Genomic DNA, 16807 nt, shown 5'->3' on the forward strand with positions numbered 1-16807 from the left:
TACAGAACTTTTTTTTTAATTGCAAAGAATCACAGCTTCTGTTTGCAGATTTCTTTTTTCAGATGCCCTCCCTTCCCCATTTCCTTCCCTCCCTCCATCCTAACACAAAAGAATTGAGACTACTAACAGATTTTTTTTTTTTTTTCTCTTTCACATCAGATGCAACTCCAGTAGTACCTTCACGGGCAGCAACTCCAAGATCTGTAAGAAATAAGTCTCACGAAGGAATTACAAATTCTGTAATGCCTGAATGTAAGAATCCTTTCAAATTAATGATTGGATCATCAAATGCCATGGGAAGGCTATATGTACAAGAACTGCCTGGAAGCCAGCAACAAGAACTCCACCCTGTCTACCCCCGGCAGAGATTGGGCAGCAGTGAACACGGACAGAAATCTCCATTCCGTGGCAGCCATGGAGGCCTGCCCAGCCCAGCGTCGTCAGGTTCCCAGATATATGGAGATGGCTCAATCTCTCCAAGGACTGACCCACTTGGAAGCCCTGATGTTTTCACAAGAAATAATCCTGGTTTTCACGGAGCTCCCAATTCTAGTCCTATTCACCTGAATAGGACTCCTCTTTCTCCCCCTTCAGTAATGCTACACGGTTCTCCTGGACAGTCATCCTGTGCAATGGCTGGAAGGACTAATATACCTCTTTCCCCAACCTTGACTACAAAGAGTCCAGTAATGAAAAAACCAATGTGTAATTTTTCAACTAATATGGAAATACCACGAGCAATGTTCCATCACAAACTACCCCAAGGCCCACCTCCCCCTCCTCCACCTTCTTGTGCTCTTCAGAAAAAGCCATTAACATCTGAGAAAGATCCACTTGGCATTCTTGACCCTATTCCTAGTAAACCAGTGAATCAGAACCCTGTTATCATTAATCCAACTAGTTTCCATTCAAATGTCCACTCTCAGGTACCTGTGATGAATGTAAGCATGCCTCCTGCTGTTGTTCCTTTGCCAAGTAATCTCCCTTTGCCAACCATAAAACCTGGCCACATGAATCATGGGAGTCATGTACAAAGAGTTCAGCATTCAGCTTCAACCTCCCTGTCCCCTTCTCCAGTGACATCCCCAGTGCACATGATGGGGACTGGAATTGGAAGGATTGAGGCATCGCCCCAAAGATCACGCTCATCTTCCACATCATCAGATCACGGAAATTTCATGATGCCACCTCTAGGACCCCAGGCCACTTGTAGTGGTATTAAGGTTCCACCCAGGTCACCAAGGTCAACAATAGGGTCCCCAAGGCCATCAATGCCATCAAGCCCTTCTACCAAGTCCGATGGACATCATCAGTACAAGGATATCCCTAACCCATTAATTGCTGGAATGAGTAATGTACTAAATACCCCAAGCAGTGCAGCTTTTCCTACTGCATCTGCCGGAAGCGGTTCTGTAAAGAGTCAGCCTGGTTTGCTGGGAATGCCTTTAAATCAGATCTTGAACCAGCACAATGCTGCCTCCTTTCCAGCAAGTAGTTTACTCTCAGCAGCAGCCAAAGCACAGCTAGCAAATCAAAACAAACTTGCTGGTAACAACAGTAGCAGCAGTAGCAATTCTGGAGCTGTTGCTGGCAGTGGCAACACTGAAGGACATAGCACTTTAAACACCATGTTCCCTCCTGCTGCCAACATGCTTCTCCCAACAGGTGAAGGGCAAAGTGGTCGAGCAGCACTAAGAGATAAGCTGATGTCTCAGCAAAAGGACTCACTGCGGAAAAGAAAACAGCCACCTACCACAGTGTTGAGTTTGCTCAGACAGTCTCAAATGGATAGTTCTGCAGTTCCTAAACCTGGACCCGACTTGCTAAGGAAGCAGGGTCAGGGGTCGTTTCCCATCAGTTCAATGTCTCAGTTACTACAGTCTATGAGTTGTCAAAGCTCTCACTTGAGTAGCAATAGTAGCCCGGGTTGTGGGCGCTCAAATACTGCTTTGCCTTGCTCTGCTAACCAGCTGCATTTTACAGACCCCAGTGTGAACTCCAGTGGTCTTCAGAATCCACTGACACAGGACGTACCTTTAAGAGGGGAAGCCGTGCACTGCCACAATGCAAACACTAACTTTGTTCACAGTAACAGTCCAGTCCCAAACCACCATCTTGCAGGTTTAATAAATCAGATTCAGGCTAGCGGGAACTGTGGGATGCTCAGTCAGTCGGGCATGGCCTTAGGAAATTCATTACATCCCAATCCACCTCAGTCAAGAATTTCAACGTCCTCCACTCCAGTGATACCAAACAGCATTGTTAGCAGCTATAATCAAACAAGTTCTGAAGCAGGTATGGTTTTATTAGAAAAAAGTACCCAAAGGTACTAAACTTTTATACGTTTTTTTAAAATTTATACCAAAATATTTATTATGATAAGAAATGATCCTTTCCCCATTGTGAAATTCTCATCATTTCTTTAGTATTTATAATTTTATTTACAGAATGCTAGGGATTTGTCTCAGAAAAAATAACAGCCAAGAGGATTCCATGTGTTTCCGTTATGTGTCAACCTGTGTCATTTTGAATTTTGTTCGACTTTCAGTTGGTTCTATAACCATTGGACTCGAAACTACAAAAGAAGCCATAGAAGGCAGGATCTCCTGGTTCATGAGACATGTACTTGGTCTATGCCAATATAAAAGCTGTTTCCCCTAGCTCTTGTTTGTATTCAGGTAAATGAAGCTCATTTGGAAAACCCCCCAAAAAAGGCAGAAATACATGGATTTTTTGTTCTTGCTGCTGACCAGAAATAGGTGAATGGATAGGAAAAGGTAACTAGAAGTTGTATGAAGTAGAAAGCTGTCTTCTAATGTGTTTTCTTATCCTAGTTTGCTATCCTTTATTATTATTTGTTTGAAAAAATTCATAAATGGATATTGGCTACTCCCTTTTTTAAAAAGGTAATAATTGAAGTTTTCCAATAAAAAAGGCTTGAAAACCTGATTTCCAGAATTTTTGATCTTGAAATTATTTTACAGTTTTCTTGGAGAACTAAACCATTGTTTTTACCATTGACATTATGGTATCTCTTTATCCGCTATTAATGAAGGAGACAAATTTATTTAAAAGTAGACACATTAGAAAGAACTATATTTTATTTCAGTAGAGTCCTCAGAAATTGTTACAAAAAAACGTAAAGAAGCACTATAGAGATAAATTCATTGAGACATCAGAAAATTTGACCATAAGAATAATAGAAAGAATACCCAAAACCCAACAATGACGATTTGAGAGATTGGTGGGAAATGACAGGGAGGAAATAAAAGATGAATATAGAGACAATATTATTCAGCTATGAAAACAGTGGGCTTTTAAAACCAGATTGCTACTGGAAGTGGGAAAACTACTGAGGCATTTAATAATCTATTGTGTAGATATATATAGACTGTGTTATACCACCATGCTGGAAAGGCATTATGACCTACATGTCTTCGTTGCTGATAGTAAAATCAAGTGTTTTCCTTCCTGGTGTCACTACTTTTACCTGCCATTCTCCACAACTTGTGTTATGTGTTATGTTTCGATGTCAGTATTTAATGAAGAACTGTTCATTGACCTCTTCTGTTAAAAAGAATATAAGGTGAAGATGATGATTGAAATGATTAGTGCCTTCTTGATATTCTTAGTCTAAGGAATCTCATGAAACTATTTTTTACGTGTTTAACAGGATTCTTATTCTGAAGGGGCTTCCAGCTTTTCAATGACTCATATTCCTTTTTAGATAATCCCAAACAAATGAAAATTTAATCTTGTGCATTTATCAGATTAAGGTTACATAAAATCAGTAACTATTTAAAAATACACTATATTTATTAAGCATACCTTCAATCATTTAGATGAGGCATTGTTAGTCTCATTGTGTTATATCTTTCAATTTTGATACCCCTTACCTCAACTTACTTTGTTTCAGGTCTAAGTTCATATTGCAAAGTGTACGTATTTTATTAATGATGTATTTTAATTTATCTATAATGGAAAAGACCAACATTTATTTATATTCTTGTTTCTTCTGATTGTGAAGTTTTGACTTATTTTATATAGTCTTAGACATGTATTTTCTTGTTCCGTGCATCTCTGTAAAACATCAGATCTGGATTGCCAGTGCTGGGAGTGTCAAAACACACATGTTGAAAATTTACTAATATAAGTAAAGTGTTAGCATATAAATAGCTAAAAGGGATGAGAATAAATGTCTAGTAATGATATGGATGTGACCAATCATGTGTAAGCTAACAGAAAGCATATCCCTGATAAAAATCTAGGTCAATAAGAACTTTTTAAAGTAGTAACCTAATAAAATTAAATACTGCTTAATGTACATAGCTCTGATGTGCAGCTGGTAATAAAAATGGGTAGATTTACTAATTAATATAATTCTTTTGATGAGCTGAATATTAAAGAGGTCTCTAATATCATGTTTCTTTTAGATACACAGTGAACTGTGTCAACTGAATGTACTGTTATTGTAACTGCTTAGCCTGAATATTTATTTTCACTGACATTTATTCATCCATCAAATAAACACCAAAGCTGGGCTTTCAGAGTGAGACAGCTGATGACAGTTACAACTATCCCTTTAAGTTTTGCTGAGTATTTCTAGCATACTAGTAAGGCATTAGAAGAAAACCACATTTTATTCTTAAAATGTTGCTTTTAGCTGTCATTGAGTACCTATGATGTGCCAGGTGATTTGCCTGTACTATTTCTAATTTGTGCAGTTTTCCAAAGTATAAGGTATTCTTGTCCTCATTTTACAGATGAGTACATTGGGCCTCAGAGAACTTGAATAACTGTCCAAGGTCATACATAATTGAATTAGGATTTGAACTCAGGTTCATCTGATTCTAAAATCCATTTTCTTCCCAGCTGCATAAGTTCTTCATTTGAAACATCTAGTTGTGAAAAATACTGTTTTCACTTTCAAATCTTTAAAAATACCCAACAGATAGTGAATCAAAGCATACCAATGCATGTTAGGAACTACGTTTGTAAACTTTTGATGCACTTTTAGACAAAAGTCAGTAATTTTGCCTTCTCTATTTGGACTCTAATATCCTAGTGTACAATAATTAGGATGTTTGTGCCAGTGCAGATGAAATGTCCACAGTATCAAAAGAACTACCCCTCATTTGTGAATCACATTTGGTAACCTTTATTTGAATGAATTTGTATCACCTCACTCAGATAAAAATGGGTTTCCTAGTGGGTGATGTGTCAATAGGCCGTTGAAGAAGGCAACTCTGCAGACGCTAGCCCTGCCATTCCAGGTGTGATAGCACAGTGAGGGTGAAAGAGACCCACAGGTAACATGGCCCAACTCTTCCTTGTGGTAATGGAGCATGAACAGAACTCATGTGACCTCCTGCTCAATCCAGTGCCTTTTTTCCCCACTCTCCTGAGCAGCAGCTCAAAAATGTTACATTAAGACCTTATTTAAGATCAGAAATCACTCTGAAAACGTTTAATTCGATTGGCTGTTTGTTTTCAAAAACTTCTTTTAAAGAAAGTTTTTCTATCATAAACAGCCCAAATATTCATTTTTTAGGCCTATATGTGAATACCAGTCCATATTTTAAATGTATTAAAACTCATATATGAGAATCGGAGGCAAAGTAGTAAAAAAAAAAATCAGATTAAAGGTATGAAATGCTTAGAAAACATTTCTAAAAAGAATATACAAGGTTTTATTAATTCTATTTGGTGTTTTGAAATTGCCTTTCCACTAAAGCTCTCTAAACACTTTGCATTGTAAAGTTTACAGGTTTCTATTAGCTTTTTGGATATGAAATTACAAGTGAAGTTTAATATTTCCATGTAACAGATTTAGAAAATGACCAGTAGGATACTTGGTGACATTCCTCAAGTTGTAAAGCAAAGCTCTGGTGGATCTGGCAACCAAACCCCAATCAGTTCCTGATTCTCAGTCCAAACACTCAAACTGCTGAATGCAGGTATGTTCTGAAATCCATCACTCGTGTACATTTAAAGCAACTTTCAGTTTATGAAGTGAGATAAGTTTCAACACTTAAGTGGTTCCAGCACGTGTCCTGTGGTGTTTTGGTTTAGGGAGGAATTCAAAATCCAGTACCCCTGACTGACAAATTTCATCAAGTCCATGCCTTTTTGGGCCTCTGACTGCTGCCCGCCTGTTTACGATAGAACAAAAACACACATGCCAGTAACCTGGACCTCTGCTGAGGACCCAGCCCTGTCAGTGTCCACATGACAACCCATCCTTCCATGGCCCTGTGGGTTTTCACAATTTTCAAAGAAGCAAAAAGATTTAGATTATTCTGCTAACCAACTTAATAACTGAACCTTACCTCCCTCCAATATGATAAAGTCATTAAATATAACTTTTTCACTTTAAAATGCCTTTTATATTCTCACTTTGTTTTCTAATAAAAAACATTTAATCAACTCTTCTAAAACACATGAAAATGTAGTCCTGTGAAAGGGCAGAGTATGAGTTTGTACCAAAAGAGAAAACAATTCAATCATTTATTTGCCTTAACTCTTAAAGATATACATTGACTAACAAGAATATAAATAAACCTATGAATAAATTTTGCTCATGAATATTTATATATATATATATATTTTTTTTAACTCTGGAAAAGAAAGTGTTTTTTTTTCAGCACAAAATACATTTGATTGAAACTCAGTGCAGCCACTAATAGGGTAGGTATAAGAAAATAAGAGATCACAAAAGAATGCTTTGGATAAAATATTGCAAAGTGCAAGCTTGGTTTTTTGTTCTATGTATGTATTTATTCTCAGAGCATGCCAGTAAAGAAAATAAAGGGAAATTGTCATTTCCTTCATTTGAGGTTATAGTTGCAAAAAGATTATGGGATAAAAATACTCCAGGATGGATTGTTCTATGTTAGCTGTCTCAGGATATGGGACGTTTGTGTGGAAATAAGCCTCTAGTCTTTTATAGACTTATGTAGAATGAAAAAAGGCAGAGACTCCTTTAAGGTTGTGACTGAATTAATAATAATTGCTATTGAAAGTATTTCCACCCAAGTTTTTAAATGCCTAGATTTTACGCCTCACCTGATTGATGCATAGGCTTCTAGGTTGAAACTTGCCCTCTGCTCTTGTTTTTTAACCAAATACCAAAACTATATTAAAATCTTCATTATGTGATAAAAATCTATGTCTATTCTTTTAGTTAAATTTTTGCAAAATGAGCCATTTCTTCTTTGCTGTAAGTTATTTTTACAACAGGCAGTGTCTTGCTGTTTAAGAAGGTTTCCTAATATCAGGGTTACACCACTTGCTTTGTTTACATATTCCAGGTTTAATGTTTCCTTGTGTACAAAAAGAGGAGTTAAAATATGTTCGAATTTAGACACTGAGTCTATGTAATCAAAGGTGATAACAACTCAGAGTGGTGTGATATGTTTACTGATTCAATGGTCTATTTTGTACCTTTCAAGAAATAAATTGTCCCAGTGTGCAAATTGGGGGAATTTTATTCTATTGCAACACACTAAGCTCACTTCTAAAATCACTAGAAATCCTTCAGTTCTCAAGGGAATGCCTAAGCTGTTATTTACTAAAATCAAGTGGTCTAAGAATATTGAAGCAGCTTCTAACAGTACCTAAATTCTAGGCAGTAATGTCAACTCTACAAAGACTTGACTCATTAAAAATAATTCTTAAACATGTTCCTAGTGTCATCAAAATAAATTTCATTTCCATGTGCATGGAGTACTAAATAAATCAAATCATAAACTTCCTACCTTCGAGGAACTTATATCAAACAACATTAATGCTAACAAAGCAAAGAGTAGAGTAAAAATTATTTTCTAAGAATTATACTTCTTGCAAAGTCAAAGTAACAACTCACCTTTTTACAGATTAGGAATGGAACTAGACAAACAGAAGTCTGAAGGAGTTGCTGAGATACTCCTGGGGTAGGAGCTAGTCCAGGGAAATTCTAAATATCTATCCAAGACCCATGGGTACGGGTATAAGAAAGAGTAGTATTTATCACAAATGCCCCAGAGCGGAGCTCCTGTGCTGCACGACTCCACAGGGATACCTCTCACTTTAGAGTCTGATAAACATGCTTCCTGGAACACAACTCCATAGACCATCCCCCACGGAGTTGAGCAACTGAGAGGCCTGATCCTAAAGCAGTGTTTTTCAAACTTATTTTTACTTTTAACCACGGCAAGAAATTAACTTGCATTCCATTTAACTAGAGATATGTTTTGAATGTACAACAAAAGTTTCCTGAAAAAAACACTCTGTGTGATGCACTCTGACATTTTAGATCCCATTCTATCTTATCCTGTCGTATTCTATTTCTTTTTTTTATGACAGTCATGATCTACTGAAATGATTTCATCACTCACCAGCAGAACATGACCCAGCACTCACATGTATAAGTTAACAGACACAGTTTCCACAAAATAATATCCCAGTTATGCAATGTACTCTTTTTTTTTTCTTTTCTATTTCATTTATCAAAATATACTGGTTTGGGGGCATACTAAATCGATTTTACAGTCTTAAATAGGTCTAAGCACTGTCTTAGAATATTCATGAGGTAATTAACTCAGCAAATATTTATTGAATACCTAGTATGTGCTCTGCACTGTTTAACACTGAAAATAAAATAGTCACAATGGAAGGATACAAAGTTAACTATTCATAATCTAGAATCTCTACTTGCTCTGCTCATTAAACAAAATGAGATAAACTTCCAGTTGGTATATTGATGGATGGAGCATTTTAACTGTTATTCTAGCATTTTGAGAGAACAGAAATCCTACCAAGCAAGAGACTTAACCTCTTCTCTCAGCATTTGCTTCTTTACAATAAATATTAAGAAAAATATGATAAAAAGCATTTGTAAAAAAAAACCAAAAATCTTTGTTACTTGAGAAACAGTGAAAAATCTCAAGCAATTTTTTTCATTTCAACAGTTTTCAGAGTAATTCTATGTATTAATAAAGGAAGCAGAAGTGATCAGTAGTAAAACACCCTTTTTTTTGTCTGACCCCATTACCACCCGAAGACTGGCCTCGCCTCCTCAACACGGTCATAATCACTCAGACCTCATATTCCAAGATTCAAGCTACAGTCCTTCCACTGTTCTTTCCTTTTCCCTAAGAGGTTGGCCCTGTTGAGGGTGGAGACTATTTCCTCAGATACTGCCACTGATCCCTTTCCCCTCTTCCTTTTCTCCTAAGTTGTGTTGGTTTTGGGTCCCTCCCTCCCTTCCTTATGGAGAACAAATAGACACTAGTCCCTAGGGCTTCCTGCCTACTTCTGGTAAAGGAATGCTAGGAATTTACATCAGGATCCAAAACACAAAGATAGAGTTTGGTATATTTTTGTAAATACATATTACCTTATCATTACTAAGGCTTGGGAAAATAATATCTTGTTGGAAGATCTAGACCTCATAAAAGTTATCTTTCAATTTTTTAAATCCTTTAAATATAGAAGAGAAAATTTTACTATTTCCATGGGATTGAAAAGTGAATTATATTTATTAGACTCACTAGGGCATGATATTTTCTCTTGTCTCTAGAAGCATTCGTTTTTATTAAGGATTATCATTGACCCTGTTTGCAATTAAAGTACACTGGCCAAAGCAAATGATAAAGGTCAAATAGTGAAGGAGTATGTTCCATATGATGTATTTCTTAGGTTCTTGAATTTATGGATAAAAACCAGTATTTGGGCATATCAATTAAGAAAAAGTTTTCTAGCATTAAGTAGTATTTATTCAAAATTGAAGCTATAGATCAAACTGGTAAAATGACATTTTAAAACGAGCTTTATGCCCTCTCTTGTACACATACAAAGACATGTACAACAATATTATTAATACTTAAGGACTAACCATGAGAGAGTTTAGCATGATATGAACAATGACTCTTCTCAAAGAATATTGGTGACGAAGAAGAGAAATAACTCTAAAGAAGTAGACATTACCTTTGTTTTGAAAAGCAGTGTTTAAAAAATGAGGCAAATAAAACACCTCAAGAATGAAATTGTTAGTAATAGGAAAACATCCTTTAAAAAATCCTTAAAAAAATTACTGATGCTATTTCTGTATACACACACATATACAGACACACACACACACATCATAAATTATATGTGTGTGCAAAGAATACTGTTTATATCTGGAAATCTACCCCACTGGAAAAAGCTACCACTGTTGTTTCCTAATTGTACTGGACTATCTCAGTGTCTGATTGGGTGTCTAGGCATGTGATCTCACACCAGGAAAATTTATTTGGATGGCTTTCCAGTCTTATTTCCTACTTCTTTAAAAGTAACAGAAACAATGAGAAAAAGAAGTTATGCCAGTTCATGGTGCTGCTGGCTGGTGTGAAATAATAATTTTTTCTAATTAAAGGACTTCTCCAGCTTACTAACTTGTTTGAGGCTCCCAGCTGCCTTTTAGTTATTTAACTGCTAAATGTTTAGTGAATAGTTTGCTATTTTAAAAACTCTTTTAAAAAAACTCTTTCCCTCATTAGATTAAGCTCAAAACATCTTAGCTGCCAAAAGAAAACTCAGCTTTAAGAAAACTTTTTCCCCACATGCTTCAACAGACCACAGGTTTTTATGCAGAACTATGAAGTAAGTTCACCAGAGAATGCCTGTTCAAGATTAAGTGCTTCAGAAATAAGCAATTTCCAATTTCCCTCCTGCTATAAAAATTCAGGATCTTCTTTCAATGACCCCAAGCATTAATGAGTTGACTTTAAGAATTCAGAGTACTTTGGGATGGACGTCTTCCTCCATAAGATTATTTTAACTCCCCAGCACACTTGGGAGTCTTCTAAAGTAACTTGACATCTTTCAGCCATCTCCTTTCCAGCATCCCTTATCTCCTGGCATTGGACCAATCATACCCTACAGAGTCAGTTTTCACTTTTCTCCACAAATGGGTGGTATTCTCTCCTCCACATACACACTTGCCACACACACACACAGCATCAAGTGATCTGATTCCTAGAAGTTGAATGCAAGTTTTACGATCTTAATAGATTGATTCAACCAACACTTTTTGAATGCTAACCACGTGCCAGAGACTCTTAGGTCTTGGAAATACGGAGGGAAATAAGAAGTGATCCTTGCCTTTAATGGTTTAGAAAGATGATTTTAAATTTCTTCACTGCTTATCTAAGGCAGCAGGTTTAACCATGGGTGGGAGGGCTTGGGTGTGTAGGAAAGCAGCATACAATATTTTCAGTCATAGTTCTTTGTTCTGAGGATACATAGGACTCTATTACCCTCCATACATTTTATTATCTCCTTGCCTTTTTAAAAAATTACTTTGCTTCTACTTAGAAGCCTTTTCTATCTCCTTTTCCACTCTCAAATCCCAGATCAAATGTTACCACTTGCTTAGTTTTTCCTGACACCTTCAGTTTTACAATTGTCCCCTTGTTATATACCTGCTATTGTTCCTGGCATATTGCCTTGTAGTTATACTAGATACGTGAAAAGAGCTTTAAAATTTCCTGGTTTGTAATAAGCTCTCAAAAAATGTATATTTGAGAGAGACAGAGAGATCTGTGTGTTTATCACATTGCCTAAACTCTGAGTTCCTTAAAGAAAGGGCAGGGTGTTGTATTGTTGTTGTTTATTTGTTTGTATCACCATTTCTACCCTTTTGTTCAGTAGAGTGTACTTGATTGTTGAATTGGTGTGTTGAAAATTAGAGAAAATAAAAAATATGCCTGATCCGCATATTAGCCTTAAGAAGCTTGTGGTATTCACCTGCTTCTTGTTTGTAATGCAAAAATATACCCAAAGTAGCTATATTTTCTTTATTGTCATTCCTCAAGAATATTTAGATGGAGAATTTTTAGAATAATGTCCCCAAATGACTACTTTCATGAATCCTCAATGTGGATGTTTCTCTCTTACAAAATAAAGATAAAAGAATAATAACCTCTACATAAATCCTTCATCTACAAAGCCTTGTCATATACACACTAGAGTATTTTGAAAATGTACTCTGACTGATTAAAGGAATGGGTGATCTGTACATTTAAATATGCCGTTATTATTTAACAGATAGGGGAAAAAGCCATAGATAGTGATTACTAGTAAATAAGAGTTTTTATTAGCTTGTTTAAAAAGATGGATTCCAAACGCAAATAAAGCACATACCTATTTAACGGAAATAGCAGAAAGATTTAAGAAGCAATGAAATGTTTAAGGTGTTGATTGTTTTATTACAAATCTGAATTAATATTTAAAGAATTGTATACCACATGCCTACTTCGGCATTTTGTCTCCTTTAAATGAAACAGAGCTTAAAAAAAAAAAAAAAAGACCACAACAGCTAGGAAAAATTGCAAAGTCGTGCTATAGAGATATATATGTTGGATATGCTGATTTATACTTACTACTATTACCATGTCATCACAACTAACTGCAGCTACTAATGTCGATAATGATGACAATGGTAACTCCTTTTATTTGTATACTTTTACACATTGCAAGCCTTTCACTTACCTATTTTTGAGTCTCACAACAATCATGCCAATGAGTTTCCTTAGGAAAAATTCAAAGGTAGGAAAGTTTCATATGCAGGAAGATGTCCATTTGTGTGTTATATATAATGATGAAAAAATCAAAATGTAAATGCCAAACTTTATTGGATCAATAAATATCAATCCATATGCTACATGGTTTAAAATATTAGTATGGAATTTTTATGTCAGAAAGGAAAAATTATTGTGGTAGTCTGTTAGGAGGAAACAAGAATAATATATAGTTATATTTGTACTACTATTACAACTATGGAATCATTTCTGTGTATTTGAACAAGGCCTCAATGGTAACATGGTCAAATTTAAAGTTTGTTATGATGACATGTAGCACAGCAGTAAAGTGTTTGAATTATTTTAGATTTTCAGTAACGCTGGTATTGTTCATAATAACATATACATGTTTAATATTTTAATAAATTAAGTGTATATGCTTATAATATTTGCCAAATGCATGTATTAAATGAAACAATGCATTTCTTTAGGGTAAGACATTTTTCAAAAAAATGATTGTAGGTTCCTTCAACAGAATGTGATTCTCACCCTCCCCACCCCACCCCTTGTGCATCTGGATCACCAGGGGTGATTTCAAAGAATACTACTGCCCAGGCTGCACCCCAAGAGATGAGTTTTCAGCTGATCTTGGATAGGGTCCAGACATTGCTTTGTTTGTTTTTAAGTTCTCTAGGTAATTATTTTGTGTAGCTTGGATTGATAACAACTAAAACAATTATAATACACAACTGAAATTTTATTATTAAGTTCCCTGAATTTAATATACATTACTTTAGTATACTTTAATATATACATCTTTAGCATACATAAGACTTTCAAGGTTAAGAATGCTATTTGGAAAAAAAAAAAAGAATGCTATTTGGGTGAAGACTGGTCTGATTTAAGGAATCATGAGTATAAAGTATCTTTATGCTATTAGAATGACAAAGATTTAAAAATAATGATAAAACACAGTGTTGGTGAGAAAAATGAGCGCTGCCTACATTGTTTATAGAAATATAAATTGAATATATATTGATCAGCTTCACTGGAGGCAGTCTGACAATGTCTATCCAGAGCTTTAAAAATATGTAAACGTTTTGTCCCTGGAATTCCACTTTTAAGCATTTTCCCTTAGAAAATAATTGAGCATATTGGCAAAGATGAGTTAATAAGAATGTTTAGCATAGCGTTGCTTGAAATAGTAAAAGATTGTAAACAATCGAAATATCCACAACAATGGATTGAATCAATTATGTATATCCATACATGATACTAGTAAAATGGATCTATAGTTAACATGAAAGGATATTCACAATATATTGATAAATGAAAAAAAGCTGCAAAACAATATGATTCCATTCTTGTTAAAAAATATATGTAACGTGTATATATATTTCTGCATATGTATATATATATATAGGTGGGAAAAGCCCAGAAAACTATACACTAAAATATTAATAGTTATCTACATAGGTACTTTTTATTTTCTGTTTTGTATTCTCATGCATATTCTATGTGGGGGGGTTTTTTCCACTAAAAGAAAGTACTGGTATTATAAATATAGAACAAAAACTTTTTTTTTAAATGTAAAAATATATTTTGAAAAATGAAGCATTGTTACTTTTATCTACCCAATTGAATGGACTACAGCACAACTTCCTCCATTTTCACCTTGTCTGGTTGTGAAAAACAAAATATTTGATAGTTAGAAACAGGTATTGCTTAAAGTACTAAGCTTCTTCAATATATTCATGTTCAAAGTAAGTCAAGAAGTATGAAGTCAAACTAGTTTCATTAACATGTCAAATCATCTCTAATTACAGTTTGTCTGGCTAGAATCTACAGAGGACATGTAACATATTATTTGAAATGTATCTTGATGTATTTTTATAGAGTTGTCTTCCTTAACATCCATAATTAATAAGTGGGTTTTTTTCCCTTTATTTTAGGCGGTTCAGGACCATCATCCTCCATAGCCATAGCTGGCACCAACCACCCTGCCATCACAAAGACAACATCTGTCCTTCAAGACGGCGTCATAGTCACCACCGCAGCTGGAAACCCACTGCAGAGTCAGCTGCCCATTGGGAGTGATTTTCCTTTTGTTGGCCAGGAGCACGCACTTCATTTTCCATCCAACAGCACTTCAAACAACCATCTTCCACACCCCTTGAACCCCAGCCTCCTCAGTTCTCTACCTATCTCTTTGCCAGTGAATCAACAGCATCTCCTAAACCAGAATCTATTAAATATCCTCCAGCCTTCAGCAGGAGAAGGCAAGTCTGAGATCAACCTCCACCCTTTAGGTTTTCTCAACCCGAATGTAAACGCTGCTTTAGCTTTTCTCTCCAGTGACATGGATGGGCAGGTATTGCAGCCTGTTCACTTTCAACTCTTAGCAGCCCTGCTTCAGAACCAAGCCCACGCAGCTGCCATGCTTCCCCTGCCATCTTTCAATCTGACCATCTCAGATCTTTTGCAACAGCAGAATACCCCTTTACCCTCATTAACACAGATGACAGCCCCACCAGACCATTTGCCAAGCAATCAGTCAGAGAACAGCCGAGCTGAGACCCTTTTAACCAGCCCCCTGGGGAACCCTTTACCAAGCTTTGCAGGCAGTGACACTACTTTTAACCCCCTGTTCCTCCCAGCTGTCACTGGGGCCTCAGGATTAATGGCCTTGAATCCCCAGCTGTTGGGAGGTGTCCTGAACTCGGCATCGGCCAACACCGCTAATCATCCAGAGGTTTCCATAGCAACTTCTTCCCAGGCAACCACTACCACAACCACTACATCATCAGCAGTGGCAGCACTGACTGTCTCAACACTTGGTGGGACAGCAGTGGTGTCAATGGCAGAAACATTGCTGAATATATCTAATAATGCTGGGAATACACCTGGTCCAGCTAAACTGAACAGTAACTCTGTGGTGCCACAGCTACTTAACCCTCTACTGGGGACAGGTCTGCTTGGTAAGTTAAATTTTTTCACAAATTTTTACAAAAGAAACGTTTTTCTAATTCATTTTCTCCTTTTTAAAAAAACTCCATTTTGTCACACTATTTTTAAAAATGTTTTTGTTATGTCACAGCTTGCTTAAGGAACTAAATATAATAACACCCACACACAACCATAGTTATACAAACATGAAAATGACTTCTTCCTTTTCCCCCTATTCTAGCAATACTAAATATCATTTTAATCTGCTTTCTCTTCTAATTCTGATGCCACCTAAACCTAACCTACCCATCATTCTCTTAAGCCAAGTAGAGTCTTATTTTTCAAATACTTAAAGCACAGGTGCACCTTAAAAATAACATTTATTTGAATTTTAGTTGGTGTGGCATCACAGGGTTAGTATGAGCAGCTGCACTGTGGATGAAAACGGTTTGAGGAAGTGTTTTTCCATGTGATCCCTAAATAAACAAAACTAAATGCTTATCCAGCAAAATAAGAAGCAAGGCATAATAACATTCAGAGTTAAAGTTTGCCCAAGTTCAAGGAAACAGAAGGCCCCAATAGCTACTGCTAGGTTTTCTCAAGCAGTATTATTCTTTAGAACTTTGTGGCTTAAAAACAAAATCCTTTATGTAGATTGTCTTATCTCAAAAAATTTAGAAAATAATGTCAAGTATGTTCAGCTGTTTGATGTGAGTAATTGTAATATAAAGTATAGAGATGATGTCCATAAAGTCTGGAAACATAGGCAAATATACATGATATTGTCAAGGGTATCTTCAGTATCTTAAAAAAATATGTTTCCAGATTTCATGGACACCTTTACAAAAAAGTTTAATTAGTTCTATTTGGCGGTCAAATCAATGTAGTTAAGTAACCTACAAAGCATTACAGATTTACAGATTTCAAGCTATAGGGCAATTTCTGTGACGTTATCCTCAAAATAATTTCAGTGTAATTTCAAAACAAGTTAATTTTGAATTTTGAATATAAATGTAGTTATTAACTAATCCTATCTGATTATATAATATTTATTTTTAATGACTGTGACAATGAATCCTTTTGTATTATTAGCTTTCTTTACAATTTTAGTTTTAAGTAACCAAAATACAAAATACATATTTTGTATAAAAAATACACATTAAAACAAAACAAAATACATATTTCTAGACCAAATCTGATTTTATTTGATGGTATTTATTGATGACTGTGGCTTGAGAACTAAATTTTGTAAACAGGCCTGATCACACCCACTTGTTTTAACTATCTTGTCAAATACTTATGCTTGCTAAAGCAGTTAG

The 16807-nt window shown here is 35.7% G+C and overlaps 1 protein-coding gene across 14 annotated transcripts in view; it reads left to right on the forward strand.

The window, feature by feature from the left end:
• The window catches only part of MBD5 (methyl-CpG binding domain protein 5), a 404533-nt gene that overhangs the window by 359101 nt on the left and 28625 nt on the right, over positions 1-16807 (forward strand). For 12 of the 14 annotated variants that reach the window (XM_079924733.1, XM_079924731.1, XM_079924740.1 and 9 more), the window contains 2 exons: positions 160-2295; positions 14495-15520. In XM_079924733.1, the coding sequence (XP_079780859.1) occupies positions 160-2295; positions 14495-15520 (3162 nt within the window). The remainder of the gene's footprint in view (positions 1-159; positions 2296-14494; positions 15521-16807) is intronic. The other 2 variants (XM_079924734.1, XM_079924735.1) reach the window with 1 other exon arrangement.

The sequence above is a fragment of the Stenella coeruleoalba genome, assembly GCF_951394435.1.
Source record: "Stenella coeruleoalba genome assembly, chromosome: 6".
NCBI classification, from domain to species: domain Eukaryota; kingdom Metazoa; phylum Chordata; class Mammalia; order Artiodactyla; family Delphinidae; genus Stenella; species Stenella coeruleoalba.